Genomic DNA, 23156 nt, shown 5'->3' on the forward strand with positions numbered 1-23156 from the left:
ACTGGAAAGGGCTCTCCTACAGTAACATGTCTTGCTGTAAAATGTGTGTGTGCACGCACTGTGCTACAGCACAATAGCATTTCCAAGTGTTCTGGCTCTGGTTGGGCAGTTTATAAGCTATCCCAAATGGTTGCTTACTATCTTGCGAGAAGCTTATTACCACACCACGGCTATATGGGAAAGCCTGCTGATCCATATCAAATGCATTCCACAAATGAGTACCTTAGGAAAACCACCACCAATCTTGCCTTGTTGTCAGGGACTTCTGCCCAGATGGCTTTGAGTTCAGTATTAGAAGGGTATAATCCCTGATGACAGCCATTACCTTGTTTCTCTGTCATTGGAGCTGGTTCTCCCCAGTGTTCCTGTCCCAAGTCCTCATACACAAATGTTGAGGTGGCATGTCTGTGAATGGAGCAAAGCTGCACCACTTCAGATTGTACCACTCCATGACTGATGGGTGGGCAGGGAGAGGGTTTGGCTAGTGCTGACAGCAAGGAATAAGAGCAATTGCCAGGATTCATCTGGCTTGGGTAGTTCTAGTCATCAGTGGGCCCTGGGTTACATATTTAATATACATTGTGTACTTGTTCAGGGAAATGAGAATAGATAGGGTAGAGGTCATCAGCAATGCTCATGTTCAATGGCTAATCCTCAATATAGGATAGGGAACCTGTGGCCCTCCAGATATTGTTGGATTACAACCTGACATCCTTGAGCATTGGCCATGCTGGCTGGTGATGATGGGAGTTGGAGTCCAACAACGCCTGGAAGACCACAGGTTCTCCATCCTTGCCTTACAAGTTCCTTCTCAAGTAGTTGCTTTTTAGGGTGAATTTTGCATCAAGGCCAGAGCTAGACTTCCTTCTTTAGGGGCGAGGAGGCTGTGGGAAGTTTATACCTGTGCATGGTGGAGAGCACATGATCGATACTGAGGACTATTTTGTTGAGTCAATTGCTGGCTCTTGAATCCTATATCTAGAATGGAGTGTAGATGCCTAGCAAATATTTAGACTGGCAACAGGGCAAGATCTTAAACCTGCCGTGATCAAACAAGTCATGTGACATGAAAGGAAGGAATGTCCCATGTAAACTATTAAAGGCCCATCTGATTCCAGTTGTACAGCATGACAAATAGTTATATATGAAATTTCTATGCCCTGCAGAAAAAATTTAGCCCTTTGATCTAAGCAGAGCATCTCGCCTGCATCAAAGGAACAGAGCACTTTGTCCTAGGGTACTGTGAGCCAACCCAGTTTCAACAGTGTTTGCGTCTAAGGTTTTGCTTCTGTGTTGTTGAGGTGTGCCAAAAGCACATGGGACCTGTTCCGTTTTTCAAAGTGGATAGGGAGTCTGAGCATTGTCTTCTGGCGGAGGTCTCTCTTTCTAACAACAACAACAACAATTTCTACCCCGCCCCATCTGGCTGGGTTTCACCAGCCACTCTTAAACCTTATCTGTTTTTGTTTATTGTGTGCTTGCTTTGCCTTTGCTGGTTTTGGAGCCAGCTGTAGCACTTGGGGTCGGCCAAGTGGTGTATAGCTAAACCATATGGTGTGAAAACATGGATAACATGATACCCTTCAACACAGTGACTTGCTGCCCTGCCTTGTCTGCAGGAAAACACACCCACACATAAAGCAGCACTTGGTGCATAAGGACCATGATGAATGGTGGGCCTCTAGCATGGAGATCCATCTGGGGTCAGCCTGGCACTTTTGCAGTTTTGTATTCACATTTCCTGCCTTAAAGCACCCTGTTGTCTAGCTGCAAACTGCCATGTGGCATAACACATTTCACCGTGTTGGCATAAAACAAGACTGCCAGCCTTAGCTCAGAACTCTGTGTGTCCCTGATTCACAGGTGGCCAGTTCCTCAAAGGGGGTGTGCAGGATTATACTTCTCAACATGGCATCAATGTAGAGCCATGTTCCCTCTCCCTGCAGCCTCAGCCTTTGGCTCTTGTTGAACTATTAGCTTCCAGCAAAGCATTTTTCACACTTCTGGTTAGCAAGCTGCATTGATACACCTTTTGTGGGGTTGGGAAGCGACACAGCATGGGGGGGGGGCTCATTTGACTCTTGTCTCCATATAGAAGATGATTTCTGTTGCTTCTGTTGATGTGCATTCCATATCTATGCATATTTACACACATTGGCCCCACTCAGTTCAGTGGGACTTACTCCCTAGTAAATGTACATAGTGGTGTTGTGGGGATTCTTTTGCGCACACCCACCTTTTTGTAGAGCATGCATATGCAACGTTGGGAAAATCATTGCTTTAGAGAATTAATTCAGGCGCTCCGTTTTGTTGATAAAAATGTGCTCTGTCTCGAATGGTTTACACTGGTCTCTCAGTCTTAGAGAATAATTCAAGCCCAGGCCATTCTAGAGACAAAGACAAATGCATTTCCTACCCTACCTTGCTAATCATTCTGGGCAGAGTTGTGCCACCTCAGGCCTTCGATTCATTTCCCTTAAATGCTTCCCTTCCTTTCTGATCTACCTAGTTGTTGATGAAGTGCAGCTTGGTTCAGGCTCCTTCTCCTTTGCACCTCTCGGACTAATTGAATTAAGCGGATGGGAAGTGAATCCAATTGACTAGATTAAATGAGCTGGGCACAGATCTGGGAAGAAAGCGGGGCCTTGGAAGCGGAGCAAAGGAGCGCTTCCTCTGGCCACAGCTCTTCCGCTGCCCCATGAACTGCACCCCCCTAGGTGCCATCACTTCACCACCCTTTGCCTTTTGCTTAACCTCTCATCCCTGGTCTTCCAGCAGCCCCTGCTGGGAAAGTGCGATGGCTCCCAGTCTCCTCAGACATTTCCCCCCCTCACTCTCTTCTGTTGCACAGAGCCTCCTTACTCTCCTAGGTAATTAGTGGTTAATTAGCCAAGCTGTCTGACTTCTGCATGGCCCCCTCCACTCACGCTTCCCTCACGCTGGGCCTTAGGGCTGTGAGTGTGTAATGAACTGCAGGCTGGGGAAGGCCCCGGCCACATTTGCTCATTTAATTTCTGCTGCATCAGCTTACAAGTGCATTGGCTTTGAGGCTCTTGCTGTGCTGGAGGGGGCCTGGGACCTCCAAGCTGTTAGGTTTAAGTTGCGCTCCAGGAGAGCCAACGCTCTGGTGACAAGCACCAGCTGGGGCTGGAGGAGGCTGGAGAGCACTGTCCTCTTCAATGCCAGCATTCCCAGACTGGCTTCCTCTCCCTGCTCCCCCACTCCCGCCCCCAAGAAGAACTGTCCCTAGATACTTCCATACATCTGCTGCTAGTGGAGGGAAGAGCATGTTTGTGAGTATGAAACACACAGTCTTCATTTCCCTCTTTCCCTTTCGAAAGTGAGTGGAGACGGGGTGCAAACGCCTCTAGAAATAATGACATCTGAAATGGAAAGTTTTGCCTTTTTACACTTGACATTCCTATCTGGTCCATGTTTAGGATCTCCCAAGGTTTGGGGGACATTTTTATCAGCTGCTTTGAAGACTGAGTGTGTGTGTGTGCGCGCTCTGGGCCCCCACACACTCTGGGTTGTTTAACCTTTTCCTCCAAACATCCATCTCCTGATGTAATTTCCCCCACACCCTGCCCCAAACTATTTTAAAAGTCAGGAACACCATCTGCACCTTTTCCTTCCCCCGCCCCAATGCCTCACTACTTATGGAGATAATAACAATGGGGGGGGATTTACATAAGGGAAAGGACTAAAACCCTGTCCAGAGTAGCCACATGAGGGTGCTTATTTAGTTTTCTCCTTCTCCTTAACACATACTGTAATCCTAATCCCAGATCTCCCACATGCCAAAGTTACACAAGAACAGCCCTATACTACCCAGCTCCCTTGCTGATTTGGAAACTCAAAACATTTGCTATCACCATCTTGCCACATTTTAAATCCCCGATAGGCTGCAATATTTGCCAGCAAACATGGAGTTTCTGTCCATGAAACTGACAAGTAATCTATACACTGCCATTCATACTTAGCAGAGTTTTTAAAACTCACCTATCCAGCCTTAAAGATTATTATACCAAGTAATATAGAAGCAGAGGACAGGAAATGAACCTCCATTCTTGAAATGCTTCCTGAATTGCGGAGGTGGCTGTGGCCTTCCTTGCAGAATGGGATGCCAATCTTGCTCATAGGTAGCAAGGCTTTAGGTTAAAATCAAACCGGGTATTATTATTGTTTATTAAATATGTATACTGCTCTTTATCTGAAGATCACAGGGCAGTTTACAATATAAAACACAACAATATTCCCCACATTAAAAAAAGGAAAAATTAATTATGGTAAAATCAAAAAGGAACATCAAATGTCTAGGATTTAGATCATGGTGATTTAATATCCTGTGCTTGACTTTTCCCACATAGTTAAGCCATAAGAATGGAAATCTGCAATTAGCTAAAGGTGTGCTTAATAATGGTGATCAATGCTCTGTCTTTGCTTAATGAGCTGTTAAATTGCATCCCTGAGATAGATCACTAAGACCAGCCTGCCATTGTAGCTGGGAGGTGAGGTGTTGTGTTGCAATGGTGAGGGCATAGTGCTCTCATTCTAACACAGATACAACACCAGGCTTTCCTCCTAGCAGGGCTGAAAGGACTTGATATCAATGTTCTTCATTTGCCCTCTTGATTTACAAAGTCCCAGCGTTTTGGTCCTGAAGGGTTACTATGAATATGGTCTCATAAGTTTCCCACTAGCCTCAAACACTGCAGTGAGACTGTGTCTCCTGCTGCCATCCCCCACAGCCTGCTTTTATATCCAGGTGATTTTAAAGGCCTTCTAAGTGCACAACAAGCAACCCAATTGCTTTCTAGCTCAGGTTGATTCAGCCTTCCAGCTGCAAGCTTTGAACATAATGCTCTTGTAAAATATGCTGGTCTATGATTGAGGTGTATGTGATGGATTTGTTATCTGATCTGTACCAGCATTTGAATAAGCACTCTTTCACAGCTGCTTTTGTTTTAATACAGCCAAACAACAGCAACAAGTGATGGAAGATGTATATAACCGCATGCTGTATCTATTTTGGCTAGGTTTGCTAATACATCAAGGCTGTTGGAGTCCATTCTTTTTGTGTCTAAGCCTTTGTGAAATGCTCCAGGCCAGAGTAAATCAAGTAGCCACTGGAGGTTTAGCATTGAGGTGAAAGCTATTTCAGACAATGCGGGTATGACTCAAAGCAGCTTTACGTCCTGCAAAGAAGTCACTAAACAGGAATGATTCTGTCATCTTAAAAAATGGTCTTTATTTCTTAAATTCAAATGTATGCATGGTACACTCCCTTCTATTGATCTTGTAACAAACTGAAAGAAATGCAGAGAGGAAGAGTTGGTTTTGTGCACAGAGCAATTAACAACCAGAACAAGTAAAAACTACCATCTCCAACAAACCAAATGGAAGGTGTACGCAAATGGGTATGTGCTTTTTTTTTGGTGGCAGGAAGAATGAATTATTCCTGGGGGGCCAGTTCACACATGCATGAACATCACTTGATGACATGCAACTGACAAGTCTTGTCTATGCATGCAGCAGAGTGAGCTGCTTGAATTCTGAGGTTACATAATGGATTTTACCACTTCCAACTAGGGCTGAGGAAGGAAACCACTTTGATGTTCAAAAGAAATAAATCCCTGCAAATAGAAAGTATGAAGCAGGCTGCACCAAAAGCTTTATTCCTGCCATGTTACATGTATGTGTTTGTCTATATGTCTTCATTGTTTATATGGATGAGTGTGGGGTTTTGCCTAGGGGAGACCTGAAATTGCACCCCACCACCACCACACCCACAGTATGAAATGGTACAGTCTGTCACTGTCACAGGATTCCAGTTCTAAATATATGAACCTACTCTATTGAAAAGTATTAAGTTTTTAGATGATGTCAGGTGCTTGATCTGTGGTGGCTTTTGCAGAAGTTTGTAACCTCTGAGAAGATGCTCCCAGACAGTCTCTCTCTAAGGTATTTCCTTTCAAGAGGCACTCGACTCTGGTTTTAACTACATCCTTGATTCACCAGAAGAGCACAAAGTCTGATTCCTGAGGTCCCACAACTGGTTCAGAGAGAACGTCTGAGAAGCAGCTCTTGAGAAGCACTGAGCTCCTGTTTCCACTTAGCACCCACGATTCTTCTCCAAAAGCCATGGTGGCACCTTAGCAGATGAAGAGGCTGCATCCATGAGAGTTGCTCATGCCACAGAAAGTTGAGTGTTGTATCTAGTAATCGGATTGTGCTGTTTTTTGTTTTACTTCTGTGCTCTATAATTTACTTTTCTCATCTCACATGTATACTGCCCATCTCATATCTGCTGCAGACTTGCCTATACACCTCATGCCCCATTAAATCAATATGGTTCTAGTCTATAGGGTGCCAGAACACATTTTGCCTTCCTTCTGCTCACAGAGCTGCTTTCTGGGAAGTTCTATGAGGTATACTTATAGTTACCTATGTAGAGCTTGCCTGGCATCTCCCTGAGCCAGGGAGCAATTACCCAAAAAGCTTTGATTAACTCTTATTTGACAGCAATTGAGAAAAATAACCTTGGCCAGAAGAGTTTTTGGCACTGATTATTTAACCTGACATCATGTGTCCTGTTGGCAGACCCTGAGAGGCGATATCCATCTGGAACCACTTACGTTATTCATTGTTTCTTACATTTGTTTTTAATTTGCCCTTATTTGACTCTGGCTGTGACCACCTAGCTGACTGCAGTATACACACTCCATCCCTTTTCCCCGGGCTCAGGTTTTACACTCTGCTTACAAACCAACCAACCAAAGGATGGAAGACAACAGAGGATGGCAGTCATCTCTTCCCCTCACAGTCCATAAATCAACCCCTCCCGCAGAGCCCCAGGCCAACAGCCAGCTGCTCAATCCCAAGATTTCCCCCAGCTTTTGAGGGCTGAAAATGGGACTATAATATCTCCTCCAGCAAGTGGTGGCTAGAGAGAAGCTTTTCCTCCCTCTTTCATAATACTAGAGCCCCAGAATCACCTAATGAAACTGAATGGTAGACCATTCAAGACAGACAAGAGGACTACAAGACTCTGGTTACAGCCGCCAATTTGTATAGCTTTAACATGGGATTAGATAAATTCATGGTGGACAGGGCTATCAATGGCTGAGAGTCACAATGGTTGTCTAATACCTCCAGGATGAGAGGCAACATGGAGACGGAGAGAGCTACTGCCCTTGTGTCCTGCTTGTGGACATCTGGTTGACTGCTGTGTGGAAACAGCACACTGGACTAGATAAGCTTTTGGGTTGATCCAACAAGGCTACTCATGTTCTTATGGACTCCGGGATCAACACAGGTTGTTTATAAGGTGCAGTTCTGTCCTCTGTGACCAGTGTGGGCTGCATTGATAGGATGGAAATGATATTCTATTGGAGATGATAACATTCTATGATTGTATGGAAACAACTTGGGTCAATAATAATAATAATAACAGTAGCATTGGCAGAATATTTCACTGTCTGCAAAGCGTTTCACATATATGTAGACCTTTTAGAAGAAGAAAACCCCCCAAAAGTGAGTGGTTTTATCCTCATATTGCAGTGGGGGATTAAGGCTGAGAGCCAAACTTGATGTGACATTATTTTGCCATGGGCTTTAAAAAAAAAAAAATAGCTGGTGTGGAGGAGGGAGGCTTCAAGCTTTTGCCCCCACCCTGGACCCAATCTGAATAGAATGATTCCACACCTGCTATCTGCAATGACAGGAAAGCTCTCACTGGGAACAAGAACCTGTGGTTTTGAGTTCAGTGCCAGGACTCAGCACCAGTCCCCTGAATATATGCAGAGTTTAATTTCAGCCAGGTGTCACAAAGGTTTAAAATCTGGAAGCTGTCTTCAATGCCTGCGAATCTGCCTTCATTATGTAATACTCTGTGTCTAACTAGAACGAGTTCCAAGTTTATTAAAGAGAAGGTGGGAAGCGTAAGAGAAAATGAAACAAGCTGCACAATACACAAAAGTAAAATGCACCTACAAGTCTAATATTAGACAGGCAGGAGCTTAACTTCCAGCACTGTAACTCCTAAGGGGCCACAGCAGCATATCAGAAATTCAAACTAAGTAAAGCAATGTAGTTCACTCTTTAAAAAAAAAAGCTCTGCAGAAAAGTGAGAAACCACTTAGATCTTACAACTCATGAACAAATCAAAAGAGGGAGGGAAGATAAATTTCAACATTTTTGGCCATGGCCAGAGCAGGATGCTGAACTAGAGCAGCCACTGGTCCGATCCAGCAGGCTCTCCTTATGTTCTTAAAAGTAACTGGCACATTTATATTTTTGGAACTCTCTATGGACTGAGTAGAAAACAGGATTTCTCTTTGCACTATGTACCACACTGTACCACCATCACATTAGAGATCTTGGTGTGCTGGTAATTGGTAGCTGGCAACCTCCCCACACTTTTCTATTCACATTAGCTGAAAGATGGGCTGTGGATTGGACTCTGGCAGAGATTCCCTCTTTGTTTGACACCTTTCAAGAGAAATACCACAGGCTATTGATAGACTATCAAAGGAAATTGTTCCTCTTTGTAACAGCTAAAAAGCCAGGCTAGATAAAGTGTACATTTTGGCATTTTTTAAAAAAACAATTGTGGTGGGATAGAGAGAGAATGTCATTCTGGAGATAGAAGTACTGTACTGTACTATAAAAGAGAGAAAAACAGCTATTGTATCAGATTTGGGAATTTGGTGAGGTATATTTACAGTATAAGGGATGTGGGTGGCGCTGTGGGTTAAACCACAGAGCCGAGGACTTGCCGATCAGAAGGTTGGCGGTTCGAATCCCCGCGACGGGGTGAGCTCCCGTTGCTCGGTCCCTGCTCCTGCCAACCTAGCAGTTCGAAAGCACATCAAAGTGCAAGTAGATAAATAGGTACCGCTCTAGCGGGAAGGTAAACGGCGTTTCTGCGTGCTGCTCTGGTTCGCCAGAAGCGGCTTAGTCATGCTGGCCACATGATCCGGAAGCTGTATGCCGGCTCCCTCGGCCAATAAAGTGAGATGAGCTCCGCAACCCCAGAGTCGGGCACGACTGGACCTAATGGTCAGGGATCCCTTTACCTTTACCTTTACCTTTAGTTACAGTATATCCTTGCCCTTGAATCACTTGAATCTACCTGGGCAGTTATCTTTCTACAAAAGCTGACATTGATGCAGAAATCCAGCATCGCCTGAGCTCTGCGAGTGCGGCTTTCTCCCTGTTGAAGTGCAGAGTGTTTGAGGACTGGGACATTCGTAGGGAAACCAAAATGCTTGTTTACAAAGCTATTGTACCCTTGAACCATGGAACACTGCTAAGATGCAAGCCCTTAAAGTAAAAGGTGAAATATATATTGAAAGTGCATTTAGTCATAGGTTAGAATTTGTGTTTTTATATTATTTCAAACCAGTATTGATTCCTTCATCCTTACCAACTCCATACATTTTTTAAATAAACCAAATTGGATTTGGTATGGGCTCTATGATCCTAATGAATCTTTACCACTTCTGACAGATCTCCTAAAGGTGTGGGCTCAGCATGTGCTCTTTGCTGCAGGGGGAAATTGGCAGGGCTAGCAGCATCCCTAGAAGAGAAAAGGCAGTCTTCTGCCTTCCAAATAAAATGGAAGCTTTTGTTGAGCTCCCATACGTCTGGGTTTCCCAGGACATTACTGGGATTTCAAAGGCAGAATTGACATGGGGTGGGGATTTCCCAAAGGCAGCACTTTGGATCTTTGGCAAGTCAATTGAAAAAAAAATATCTTTTTTGTGTTTTTGTAAAATAAAAAAGGCTAAACAACCTTGGGGTTTGTGTAAAAAAAAATCCCAAAAAGTTCAGTGGTTTTATTTAAAAATAAACCAGCTCAACAACATTCAGGATATTCTAGTTTTTAGTTTTTGATATATGGCAAGCCTAGCTTTTGTCATTTTTGCATACGGCAACTTGCACCAAGGGGACATGAACCACAGCCTCTCTTGATTTACCCTGGTACTTCAGGGCAAAGGAATCTGTCTTACTGTGAGTGTTCCCTTTCTTGTGCCAGTGGGATTAGCTCAATGGCTTATTGATCAGTTTTCCCCCTTCTTGGCTGCGAGGTTCTCCAAGAGAAGGGCAGCTGCTTTGTCCCTAGTGTGCAGCCCTGTTACGGAACAGTCATGGACACCCTCTGAGCCTATATATCTATCTATATCTCTATCTATCTACTTACAATACCTTCGGAGTTCTCACCATGTCAGTGATGGCCACTCTATTCTGACATGCCCTCGCCCTCTGGTCTTGTGGTGCCTTCCAAATAACTCTGCTGAAGTCCTTGGTTCAAACTGACCCACTCCTACCACATCACTGATTCCCCCTGTGAGCACAGGCAAGAGCTTTTTCTTGTCCCCCTCTTGCTTCAACTTTGCAAACAAGTTGAATCAGAGTCAGATTGCCTCCCCATTTCTCTCTCTTTCTCTTTCTCTTCAGCAATTAATTTGTGGAAGGAGCTGCATCATTTTCTCCCACTGCCTCCTAAGCGAAATGTGTGTCTCATTTGCTGTGGGAATGCTGAACGCTGTATTCGGTATTTAGAGCACGAGCAAGGAAAACCTCAAATTAATAACCCTCCCACTCACCATCGGAGTGAATGGGGGTGGAGGAGAGGGAGGAGGGAGGGCCGCATGCAAGCAGAAGAAATGATTAGAAAGAGATTTTCTATCAAGGGAAGAGCTCAAGAAGAGGGGGAAGGAAAGCAGGAGAAGAGCACTGGGAGCCACAAGAGCAAGAGGTGATCTCCTTCCTGGCTCCTGGGTCTGTGTGTGGGTACCACCTCCTCTGCAACATAGGGGGCTGGAGGAGGTGTTACTGCTCTTCAGAGGACAACCTGGAGTCAAGGTAGCCTAAGCCACCCAGGCTTTTTGAACGAGAAAATGTGGAATAGCCAGCGGTCTTCCTTTGATTGGTCCTAGGGGTGTGAGAATACTAGGCATATTTCTCCTTTGCCTTGAACATGGCGAGAAAGGTGCCAAGATAGTGTTTTCTCCAGAGACTCTATATGGAACAAAGTTCCAGGGAAAGGGAATGGGGAGGAGTAGGACAGAGAGCACTTGCCAAGGCCAGTAAAACTCTCATAGGGAGAGACACCTCTAGGAGCATAAAGGACCTAGAAGCAGCAGCAATGGATTTGCCTTCCTGCAGACTCTGGGCCCTTGTAAGACCATCTTACCTTGGGGGCTTGGGGTTAAGTCAGGGAAGGATAGGGAAATCAGCTGGTTTTGAGAAAGTGCTCTGTCAGAGCAAGCTTCTCATCCCCATGTGCAAGTCTGGAGGTTCTCCTGACCTCCCTGAGCCAATTTTGGGGAGTAAGTAGCCCCACTACACTAGTAGTCCTTCTATGGGCATGGGCTTCCACTAGCAAAACTGGTTACTGAATTCTGCCATTATGAATCCCTTTTGGGGTGAGGCAATTTGGTACCTTTGCTTCTTCTATCTGCAATTGCCTGGGAAATTCCAGTGCAGACTTTTTCTTTTTCTTTAAAGTGAATCATTGGAGACTGGAACTCTCAATCAAGATGAATTGGAGTTCAAATATTAATCACAGGAAATAAATACTATAATCTCGATTGATCTGTTCATTTGATAAATGGCACTCACCTCAGTCTCCCATGTGTGCGCCCTCCAGACAGACTGCTGTCAATCTGGTGTCAGCTGCTCTCTGTGTGACACTCCATCTATCAGATGAAATTAACAATGACATTTCTCAAGTTTTCCCTAGTCAGTTTCTCTTTCCCTCTTCCCCCTCCCTGCCCCCCGTGTTTGCCTTCTCTCTCTGCACGGGGAAGGCAGCAACCTTCACAGAAAGCTTACTTTTAAAAAAGCGGGGGAGGATGCTGATAATTTGAGATCCAGGCATTTCTAGAGGAGCTGTGATATGCACATACTCTGGCAACTCCCTTCCTTGCTACAGCAGGCTTAATGCAACTCTTGCACATTCACACATGTTCCCGATACCTTCTTTTTGCCGTTCTGTATTTGTGTTATACAGTCTTGCATTGTGGTGCCACTGAGGGCTCCTGTAACTTGCAGAGACCCCACTCCTATTAGGCACAGGATATCTGGAGTACCCTGAAAAACATAACTGAGACCTGAGGACCTGGCACTCTCTGCAAAAAGGCTGAGCAAAATTGCTTCCAGGCCCCTTTTCTACTCAGTCTCTTGGAGAAAACAGAACAGGAAGATGGTCCCATAAAGTTTACTGCTTGATCGAGCACATAAATGTGGCAGCTCTCTCCTCAACCAGGATAGCAAAACTCTAATAATAAATGAAATAATCAGCTGTTCGTGAATGGCCCCCCCAAAATCTGCATCCTTTCCATGCAGATCAGCCCTGTCAATCAGCTTCCCACTTTCTCTGCCACACTTGTGGTTCCTGCTTGGTACTAAGAAAAGGGCACTTTCTGAATTGCTTATGGACAGCAGCCCACAAGTCCCAAGGCTGGGGCTATCATTCTCTCTGTTCCCCTCTGGACTGTCAAGTGCAAGGCCAGAGGGCACCCCCCCACACACAAAAAACCCCCTTATCCCTGACCAAAGGTATTTCAAGCAGCCCATTTCCCTGATGAGCACAGGCTGCCCACACTCACTTGGAAGAATTTCAGGTGGCATTTGCTTCAGGGAAATGAATCTCCACATCCATCACAGGGCACAATGAGAACACGCCATCAGCTCCAGGTCTCCAAAGGTCTGTAGCTTTCTTATGCTCTTTGGGAAATAAAGCACCTCAGGAAGGGGAAAAGGGGAAACTCTAGTCTTGTCCCCTTCCTTTTGATAGTGCTCAATAATTACGTGGAATGTTAGCTCCTCCAAATGGGTGTGGCTTGGGGGTGTTTCACAAATCTTTAATAAAATGAATGAACTGTTTACTTCCTCTGCCCCAGCTCTGTGGGGAGATGTACAAACTCCAAATTCCTCTTGCAAAGAAAATGGGCAAGAACAGAGAAGGACATATTGACTGGAGCAGCCCATGTCATCCTGAGCCAGCTCTGCCAGTGCTGAATACAGGTATTATAATTAAGGAAATTATTTGACGTCGGGGAGGCGAGGCAAAGGAGCAACAGCAGCCATGGAAGTACTGATGGGGGAGTATTAAACTCTATAGAGGCGTGGCTCCCCCACGCCACCTGTTGGCCACCATGGAACAGTTCAGTTTCTCCACAGTGGTATCGTAGACTGGGTTAAGGCTGGAATCAATTTGGCTGGCGTTTTAGCAGTACAGCAGAGACCAGAATATGAGCAGTACTCATTAATTAAGATTAATGGTGTGGGTCGAGGAAAGTGAAGAAGATGCGTTATCTGCATTTCCAGGCTTCACAGAAAGATGCCCTCTTTTTTAAAAAAGCCAATTTTTTCCTAGCATTTTTTGTTTTAAGAAAAACATGAGAATTACCGAAAGGAACAACCAAGAAGCCAAGAATGAGATGGGCTATGTGGCAATCTAGCCAAGAAGCTGTTACTCGCATAAATCTCCTTTCCAACTTAACGGGATATGCCCTGCAACTTATTCCTGGACCACTGTGATGCATTTTCTTTTGTGGCAACCCTGGGCCAGTACAGTCCACCATCCCTAGCTGTAAACACGCTGTGGTCTCTATAAAGGTCCTCATTAGGCAAATGGATGGGTATTGGACCAGGACAGGCTGCAATCCATCTAGAGTGCACTGCTGGAACGAAATACGTCACCATGCTGTGATACCTCTGATCCAGCATCTGAAATCCATCCAGGGCAGGTGTTCTCTTAGCTTAGCTACTGTCCCTCTGACAGCTGCCCGCTGTCTGGCTATTGGGCCTCCTCAGTGAGGAACTTCCTTTAATTAGCGTATCCTATATATCCCTACCACCAGCTTTTCTAGCTGGTCTTAGGACCTGCCACCGCGTCCTGGCAAGCTCCTGCGCGCTAAGAGGATGCAACAGGCAGAATTCAACCGGTGAAGCTCTCCCACCTTGGGCTTATTTTATATATATATATATATATATATATATATAATAACGGAGCCAGGTGTTTTTTTTTGTTTTTTTTAAAAGAGTGGTGGAAGTGGCAACCCCACCCCAAGGTCTGGTTCCTTCTAAGACCTCGGAGTCCCACCTGCTCCTCTGAAAGCCGCCTAGAGCGGATTGTAGTGGCGAGGGCCGTCGGCGAAGCGTGCGCACGTGCAGCGCTACGCAGCGTGCGATGGGCGCAAGGAGGCGCCTTCGGAATGGCGAAGTCTCAACGGTGGGCCCCATCCCCGGCCTCTGCGAGCGCGGGTGGACGGGCTTGATTTGCATAGTACCCGGCTGGAACTCTCCCCTTTTGCTCGCGGTTCCTCTGCTCCCGGATCTCCGCGCGAGGCCTGGTGGGCGGGTGCGCGCCTCGCCTGCCCCCGAAGGGGCGGCCTCCCTGCGCGCCCTCGCTCTGCAACTGTGGGAGGGCGTCGAGGAAGCGAGCTCGCGACGCCGGCGCGCGTATTTGTGTACCGGCGCACGTGTCTCCCGGCCTCAGGAGACACGTGTCTAACTGACCCCCCCCCCCCACTTTTTTTCATTCCTCAGTTTCGAAGCCGGCGTGCACGGTAGAAAACCCCACCCTCCCCTCCCGGGAAAGAGAGTGTTAGTTCCAGCGTGAAGCGCCACCCTCGGCGTGGGGCGGTACAGAAGGCGGGAAGGACCAGGCGCGGAGTCTCGCTCGCCTCAGGGGAGGCAACCTCCTTCTCCCTTAACCCGGTGTAGAAGCCCACCCGTGTGAACGGGAGGAAAGCGGCTGTGCGCAGAAGCTGGCGGGGGAGGTGGAGAAGGCAGTCGGAGGAGGAGGAGGGGAGAGAGCGGGCGCTCGCTTCTCCTGTTGCCGGGGAGCTGGACGCCGCTTGCCCCGGCCCCGCGCCCCGCCGGGAGGATCTGCCGAGGGCGCCGGGGGGAAGGAGGGAGGGAGGGGAGGGAGGAGCTGGATCCCGGGCGCCAGAGAGGAGGACAGCTAGGCGAGAGGAGGCGCGCAGTCGGTGCCCGTCCCGTCCCAGCGCCCCGGGGCGTCTCCGCTCCGCAAGATGCGCGGCAAGGACAGGAAAGAGAGCCTCTCCGACTCCCGCGACCTCGACGGTTCTTACGACCAACTAACCGGTGAGTTCCTCCCGGGCTGGCAGGGCGCTCGGCTCGGGGGCGCTGCGGGAAAGGGTAGCATCCCTCTAGCGGCAAACTACCTGGAGCAGGGTAGAGGTCCCGGGTCTAAAATGTTCCCTCTGAACTTCACACACGCACCAGTGTCCCTTTGTGCGCCCTCGCCACTCTCTGGGGCGACCTGCAGTCCCTGTGCAAACTTCCACATAGCCAAAGTGGGCGCTTGCTCGATGTTGACTTCGTCCCTTGAAATCTGGCCCCGTGGTTTACCTAGGGGGCACCTGGAGCATGTTGGCTGGAAGAGTGTGTGTGTGTGTGTGTGTGAATGCTGGAGAAATGAGTCTTCTTTATTTAGCGTTGGGAGATGCACCTTGCTCCAGACAATCAGAACTATTTGCTGCCTGGATTAGGTGTGGTGCCCCCTTTGCAAAACTAAAGGGAATTCTTGATGAATAGTCTCTTCCGTGTCCAAGTCAAGGCAACCTGAGTGAACAGACCCACCTGAGAAAGGCAAGTGGGCATCTGGAAGATAACACAGAAGGGGGTAAAGCCGCCAAGGTAAAGCATCAAGATGCATCTCAGGTGTCTCTGGCTTACTAAGGGAAGGCATGCCCCCTGGGGCCTTCGTGGTTTCCCCACACCTGGAAAAGGGCCTAGTAGATAAGGAACCCCTTGCACTGGGGACTAGCAAAATCCCTCTAGAGGCCTGTAGCTCTCCTTGGTGCTGGTTTTTGTCGAAGGCACTGGGTCCTCTGCTATAGCCGAGTAGTCCAATTTTCGCTGCGCCTGTTGCCCCTAAATGTCATTTAAGCAATTCAGTGCCTGCAAAATGGGCTCTTCACCCGCAGAGATGTGATGAAAGGAGATATTTTGAGCTGAGTAGGAATTCAAAGCCCACACAACTTTCCCATTTCTCCAGTGACTTTAACACGTCCATATGGATTTAAAATCAAAATCAAGTTAAAAATAGAGTGCCTCCCAGGCTGCAACCTTTGATTGCAGAGCCTGCTGGGGAGACGCAAGCATTGTGCTGCTAATTCTCTGCTGTCCAGGTAACAGCCTTGATTTCACAGTACCCTGTTCAGCAGGCAGATTTCCGTGTGCTCTTTTCATATGAAGGAAAGCGAGACACAGTTAGAAGCAGGAAATCTCTGCTTTCCAAAGTGAGCTCTGCTTCACAATTACTAGTGAAAATGAGTAATGCCTCTCCATTGTTGTTGCTGTTTCTGGATGTCACCATGGATTCATTCTCTGTCTCCTCATTTTCCTTTACAATTGGACAGAATTCTCTCTTGGAACTAAACTTTGCGTATAAAGCTGCTGCAAAATAAATAGGGGGTTATTCAATTCTGTTTTACTCAAAGGAATGAACATTACAGCACTAAGTTAGGATCATTGATTTCAGTGGGTCTACTCTGAGTACAACTTAGTTGAATGCCACCCAATATGTTTCGGTTTTTAAAGGGATTTGTCCGATGAATAGGTTTTGTCTTTTAAGTCAGTTGGTGTACTTGCTTCTGGTAGGTTAGGATCAGATCCTGTCCCTTCCATCTGTCCTGCCCCATTGTTTTCAGGTACAACTTCATATTGAATCTTCTTTCACCAACTCCCTTGAGTCATTCATCCCCATCTTTGTAGTCTCTTCCCAGACACAGCTGCTGTATGTGTCCTCGGTAGGCAGTTAGTCAGAAGACTAAACAAGAAATGAAGGGAACAGAACACTTGCTATGGAGCTAGTCAAACCATGTGGCTGAAGATCACATAGACCTACTGTCACCTGCACTGAACGTGCAGCAAAATATGACCTCCCAGTAGACTTGCAAAGAAAGCACAGTGGGGGCTCAGTTCTCCTTGTCTGATGGTGCTGTGTTGGCACTGTCCCTTTATCCGCAGGGTGCCTCTGCAGACATCACGCGGGGCAGTGATGGGGACAAAAGGCAGGTCTGTTTGCTTCACTAGATTCAGGTCAGGGCTGCTGTGCAAGTCCACATTGTGACCTGACATACCCTGGTTTAACCATCTTTGCAAAGTTTTCTTAGGAATGTAATGAAGCACAATGTTGGTCGTGTGTAGAGAATTCACTAGGCCAGATCAAAACAGGCCAAAGTCATTAAAAAGTTACCTTGTGTTGATGAGCATGCTAAGGATGGTTGTGTGAACTGGCACACAGTGAGAAGGCAAATAAAGTGCCTGGGCTTATCCACACTTTCCCTTGTCCCATTGCCTTCCCTTTAGCGCTCTTTAACTACTCATTGGTGCTCAATTGCAGCAGTCAGTTTGTTCTGATTTAAAGCTAAAGAGCGAATTTTCCCTGGGAAAGGAGTGGGGCAAGGGGAAAACTGCTCAGTCCTGTGCTTTCTAGGCATGGGGCAAGTGCAAGTGTGGATGTGCCCTCAGTGTCTGTGTGTGCACGGTGCTTCCAGACACACCTCATTCTGGAAGTGCCTGACAGCCTTAGCTATCCTGAACAGAATGACTTTGGGCTTGAGAGTACCTAAAAAGCATTACGATGTTCTGGCCAAGGATTGTATTCACATTCATCACTGTGCCTGTGGCACCGAGCAAGATATTATTGGAATGCCAATAAAAATGCAATACACTTTCAGTGCTGCTTCTGGCTAACTCAGCAACAACCCTACTTTTTCCAAAGGATGTTGGAAAGCATTCTTGAATCAATAATCTGGCTAGACCCTTTACTTGGTCCAATCTCATCTCCAAGTCATGCAGGTTTTACTTTCCTAGAAGAAACCACAGAATGGTTAAGCTATCACTTTGAGGTTGTCATACGATGTCCAAAGTTAGTCCACAGTGGGTACGGATTTGATCCATCAGCTGTATCCAATTTTTCACCTCTGAGTTATAGAGTGCCCTCTTATTTCTTAGCCGTTGGTTCCTATTCTAATATTGTAGTCTTAGAATATTGGAAAGCAACTGTGCACAAGCAGCCTTCTCATTTCTGTGCAACTGCTTGTAATGCAGATCTGAGCAACTTTCAGAATGCCACTGCCACCACCACAATTCTTGATTGCAGTGGGGTGAGGAACATGAGTTTAGACTCTTCTGTTTAGTGTCTGCACAAGTGGGTGTCCAGTTTGGTTGCTTTCCACCATTGCCACCTGGAAATCAAAACCCTATAAAAAGCACCTGGAGCCATCACAAATGCTACAAGTTGCTGCTTTGTGTGAGGAAGAGGGTGAATTCTAGGCACCTCAGTGTGACAGAAGTGTAGGAATATAGGAAGCTGCTTTTATAGTGAGCTGGATTATTTGCCCGTCTAGCTCTGTGCTGTCTGCACTGATGTGCAGTGGCTGTCTAGGCTTCCAGATAGGGGACATTTCCAATCCTACCTTGGGATTAAACCTGGGGTCTTCTTCCTTCAAAGCAGATGCCCTGTCACTGAGCTACGGCCCATTCTTCTGTCGTACAAATCTGAACCTGAAAATAAAGTATTAGACCCTTGCTGTTGCTGTAATTCTGATCTGTTCCACTGCTGTAGCCACCTGTATCAAGACCAAGTTGTACTTGGAATAGGTCCATTGAAATGAAGTCAGGACCAATAATTTCTGTGGGTCTACTCTGAGGAAAACCTTGTTGAATTGTACCCAATAGGTTTAACAAGAGATGGTGGCAATAGGACAGAGGCATCATTGAGTGCAGCATACATGTATTTCTTTCGTCTCACTATGGTTCTGGTGAAATGAGTCCTGCAGCTTCTTGAAGCACTGTAAATACATGTGAAACATCTTCAGTCATAAACAACAGCAAAGCACAATCTCTCAGTTTGTAAAGTCTTCTCCAATCAAGTGTCTTCCACGTGTTTTGTACAACAATGATCATCCCATCAGCTGTACTAACTGGAACTGAGGAAACTCAAAGCTCAAAATATCTGTAGGATACCCAGTTGAAGAAAGTTGGAGTATGCTATGGGAAGATGTGGCCCTCTCATGCGGCCTTACATTTCTGCTAAAACCATTGGCTGGCTTTGCCTCATTACGCCCCCAGCAGGGCCCACAAACACTTTGTGACTGGTTCTAACCACACTGCACTGTTTGTGATTTATTTCACAACTCACAAGGTGCCTCTTGTGAAATAGGCAGAAATGTGAAATACTGATTGGAGATTAATCCCAAGTTCTGGTGGTTCATGATTTTAAAACATCAGACCTGCCAGGGATAAAGATGTAGTTGGTCTCCCATTCTTGGTAGCACCTACTTTCTGGTCACCATTTTGCCTCAGCCATACCTTGCTTCCCCCTGAGCCTCCATCCAGTAGGCTTCTCCTCGCAAATCCTTTGCCATGTTGTTGACGCAGAACAGCTGTTGTGCTCAACCCCAGAGACAGCTGCATTTTGGCAGCGGGTGAATGATCACTATAGAAACAGCCTACATTGTGCTTTGGGACCCTGTCAAGGCATAAATTTACTTCACTCCATTACAGTGACAGGTAAAGAACTGCAGTAACTCATATTGCCTCTTCCAAGCCACCTACTGGGGAATGCCAAGCACATTAATGTATATGATCGCAAAGTAGCATCTGGCCTGATCCCCCTACAGCCCACAGAGGGGTTGTGATTAAAAACCCTTTCAGCATGAAATGTAAGGCCACGCAGGCAGCCTGGTCCTGTCAGTGTGAGGGAGGAGAAAGCGAGGTGTGATGATCGCCCTCAACTATTTGTCTGCCTGGGGAAAAGACAACGGAGGCTATGGTATTTTAACAACTTTTGGCATTTCATGCGCTGTGTGGCTACCAGTGAGCTTTAAGCCCTGTAGGAGGCAACAGTATGAGCCAGAATTCTTTTCTTATCTATCCAAATAGCACATGTTGACGTCTCCCCTCTTTTTTCTACAGAAAACAGCTTATTGTCTGGCGTAAATATGAGAGATGTGGTTGTTGTGCATACAGTATACTTAAGCAGCACATAAGATGTGTGTGGTAGAGTGTGATTGTGTGTGTTACTGGTTATGTAGCAAGTGGTGTGTGCATGAGGCAGAATTAGTGTGTGTGTGGAGGTGCCTCCCCTTACATTCCCCCCATCTTACCCCCTCCCCTTCCAGAGTTCTCTTGCTTATGCTGACACTCTGATATAGATTTTGCTGCTGGATTTTGACACCCTGTTTGTTAACATAAAATCTTGTAAATGTCTGCCTTGAGCTGGCTAATTTCACCCCAAAGGTCCATGGGCATATTGGCCCCTGTATGCAGGAGCCTCCCCACCACCACCCATTTGGTTTTATGGTGGAGACTACTCAGAGTAAGTGGGTAGAAAAGCCAATCTGGACCAGACTGAGCCGTGAGTGGCCCAGTGCCACGAGATTTCCAAGGCCAAGTATTTTGCCCTATAGGGATGCTGCGCCTTATGAATTAAACCTTGTGCTGTTTGGGTCTATATATACTGCATGTCACCCCTTCTCTCTGTGCTGTGCCCATTAATTAAGTTTCTATCTCTCTCTCTTTTGCTCTCCTGGCTTGGAAACTCCCTTGTTTTAGGCTGATTAATTGAATCTGATTTGTGACTGTTTCACCTGGCTCTGAGTCAAGATGAGGTGGTGGTTTTTGTGATGCGCAGGTGTATGTGTGCAGCGAAGTGCCTGGGGGCAGCTGTTGTGGTCCAAAGCAGATGGCTTGTGGGGGGGTTTTGAGGTGTTGAGCAGAGGCTGGTCCAAGTCAGCTGGGCTTGTCTCCAAGAGGACATGGACAGAGGGTGAACAGGGCCTGTGTGCCAAAATCTGTGCATTTGGAGAGGGTCTGAGGAGCCAGTGCTGGTGCCAGCAGCCAAGCTGAAGATGGGTTGGAAGGGGTTGTCTGGGGCTATTTTTTCCAACTTGTGGCTTAATTTAATTTCATCTGAAAAGATGGTTTTGTACAGATTCTAGAAGGACAAAACAAAATTCAGACGTTGTCTTTCTTAGCCTGTCTAGTGAAGCCCCATTGACGGGATTGGTTTTGCAAAATTTCAACCTTTTGCAAAATTTCAAGCTGCAGGATTTCAACCTGCCCACGTTAATCAGCAACTCGGCAGAAATTCTGAATTAGCAAAATGGACCATTTTCTTGTTGCCATCACCTGTGCAAAATGAGGTTTTCATGCTGCTTGTGTCTTAGGGCTGTTACAGGAGTGCTAGTGTGCTCCATTAGTGGGCTGCTTGCCGTCCCATTTCCCAGCTGGGTCCACTCCAGATGTTTGGGACAACAGGCATGCTGGCCGGAGCTGTAGTTGAAAACATCTGGAGGGAACCTGGTTGGGGAAAACACTGGATTACAGTTTTGAGCCTGATCATATTATGAAGGCAAGAAGATTTCTAAGCATCCAGAGGGGCTTTCGGACATGATGCACAGTGACACTTGGGTACCACTGGGGCTTTGCTAGTGCAGGAGCCAGGAAAACTAAAGAACTGCATCTCAGGATAGTGGAGCTATAATAAAAGCAACAGAAATGTAGCCCTGGGGTAGTTTGAGGTGGTCTGATGGGGCTGATCCAGCTCCCAAGTACTGGTCCATCCAGATGGGAACATTCCTTAGTGCCTGGTTCATGTTTGGGTGCTTACAGATTCCATAGCACCCCAGATCTTAGTCATCTTTGTGATACTCTTTATGTTCTCTCAAGGGGGTGGAGCCTGGAGGAAGACAAAGGCACTCAGTTTCATCCCAACCTTTTGTGAAGCAAGCCACTCACACAGAGCTGTCTATGTTTCAGCAACATCTCAGCCTTGCTTAGCTTTCTTCCTTTTCATAGGTTCCAGCACTGGACCAGACATAGGTGGTCTCTTCCTCCCTACCTTTGGATGGGTGGGGGTTTGGGGGAAATTCTGAGGGACCCTTCTGCCAGGGCCAAATCCAAACCTTTGTCCCCTATTGGCTGTGTGCTAGACACACTCCCTTGCCTTTCAGATGCAAGCAAGTCATCTCACCTAACTGGACTGGCAGGGAAGTGAAAGTAAGCAGAGAGCCTGGATCAGTCTAGCCATTTGGGATGAATTCCTGAGCGGTTATAATTTTGGATGATCAGGAAGCTATAAAAGGAGTTTAGAGCATAGTAAAGGACATCCAAAGTGCTCAGCTAGAAGCACAAGGAATGGTTCCAAAGAAAATAAGGTGCAGATGCTGTGTGGGGGGTTCTGGTGCCAACATTGCACCCTCCCGTGGGTGAAACGCATCAGCTGCTCAAGAGTCTGGGATTCCCCATATTTGCCATATGGATGGATTAGGTGATCAGAGCTTGGCAGTTAGGTATGAGCGCTTGTGTAGCTTATGGGCTCCTGGGAAGGAGCAGCCCACCCCCACGCTCTCCCTGATCACAGACATATCCAAGCGGAGCTGTCACCTGCTGTGTTGCAGAAACTCAGAATCCATGCAACAACAACAAAAGGCTAGAAGGGGTTAAGCATTAAAAATCATTCTTAGCCAGCCATCACTCAAACAAAGGATGGAAGGTAGGAATGGTTTGGGTTGCAAAGGAGAGGGAAGTACCATTCCTGACCTGCTAAGGGATGTAGCTACTCAGCTGGGTTCCAGGTGGTCTTTTCCTGCATATGCGCTCCCTGAAAGATACTAAGACCCCTACGGAGTTATTTCTTAAGAGCTCAAAATGAGATTAATAAAATGAAGATTACCCGTTGGGGAAGGTTGGGATGGAGGAAAGGCAAGGCAGATTGGCCCAGCTTTTCCAATAGGCTGGAGTTTCTCCCCCTCCTGCTTTCCTTTTTATCAGCAGTGATTTCATTAAGCAAAGTGCTTTCACTTTGGTTTAAGGCAGATTGAGAAGCTGGTGATTAATCAGCCAGGTCTGGTGGCTTTCTCCCTTCTTAGGAATTGTAGGAACAAAGCTACACAACAGGGGCTCTGGGGCTTTTGAGGGGGTCGGGACACAATTTTTGATAAACTCCATGGCCTCCTCCTCTAACATGTGTTGGTTTACGTGGAAACTTGGGACCTTGTTATCCCCACTAATCAGCAATTATCTATAGGCAGTAGCACCTCAAGGACGATCGATCTGCAGCAGAGCCAACCACCGGTGCCTAACTCGACAGCCATATA

At 46.6% G+C, this 23156-nt stretch overlaps 1 protein-coding gene and 1 long non-coding RNA gene across 3 annotated transcripts in view; one reads left to right on the forward strand and one right to left on the reverse strand.

Annotated features, from left to right (window-relative positions):
• Positions 1-954: 954 nt before the first annotated feature.
• On the reverse strand, positions 955-14460 carry LOC309370519. The gene is made up of 4 exons (XR_014168606.1): positions 14120-14460; positions 12621-12756; positions 11632-11708; positions 955-5991 (listed from the first exon to the last, which is right to left on the reverse strand). It is a non-coding gene; the product is annotated as an uncharacterized lncRNA (long non-coding RNA).
• Positions 14461-14936: 476 nt separating this feature from the next.
• Positions 14937-23156, forward strand: part of KCNIP2 (potassium voltage-gated channel interacting protein 2) — a 104231-nt gene continuing 96011 nt past the window's right edge. For both annotated transcript variants that reach the window (XM_081912331.1, XM_081912334.1), the window contains exon 1: positions 14937-15126. In XM_081912331.1, the coding sequence (XP_081768457.1) occupies positions 15054-15126 (73 nt within the window). In that variant the 5' untranslated portion in view covers positions 14937-15053. The remainder of the gene's footprint in view (positions 15127-23156) is intronic.

Source organism: Podarcis melisellensis (genome assembly GCF_964234715.1).
Source record: "Podarcis melisellensis genome assembly, chromosome: 5".
Lineage (NCBI taxonomy): Eukaryota > Metazoa > Chordata > Lepidosauria > Squamata > Lacertidae > Podarcis > Podarcis melisellensis.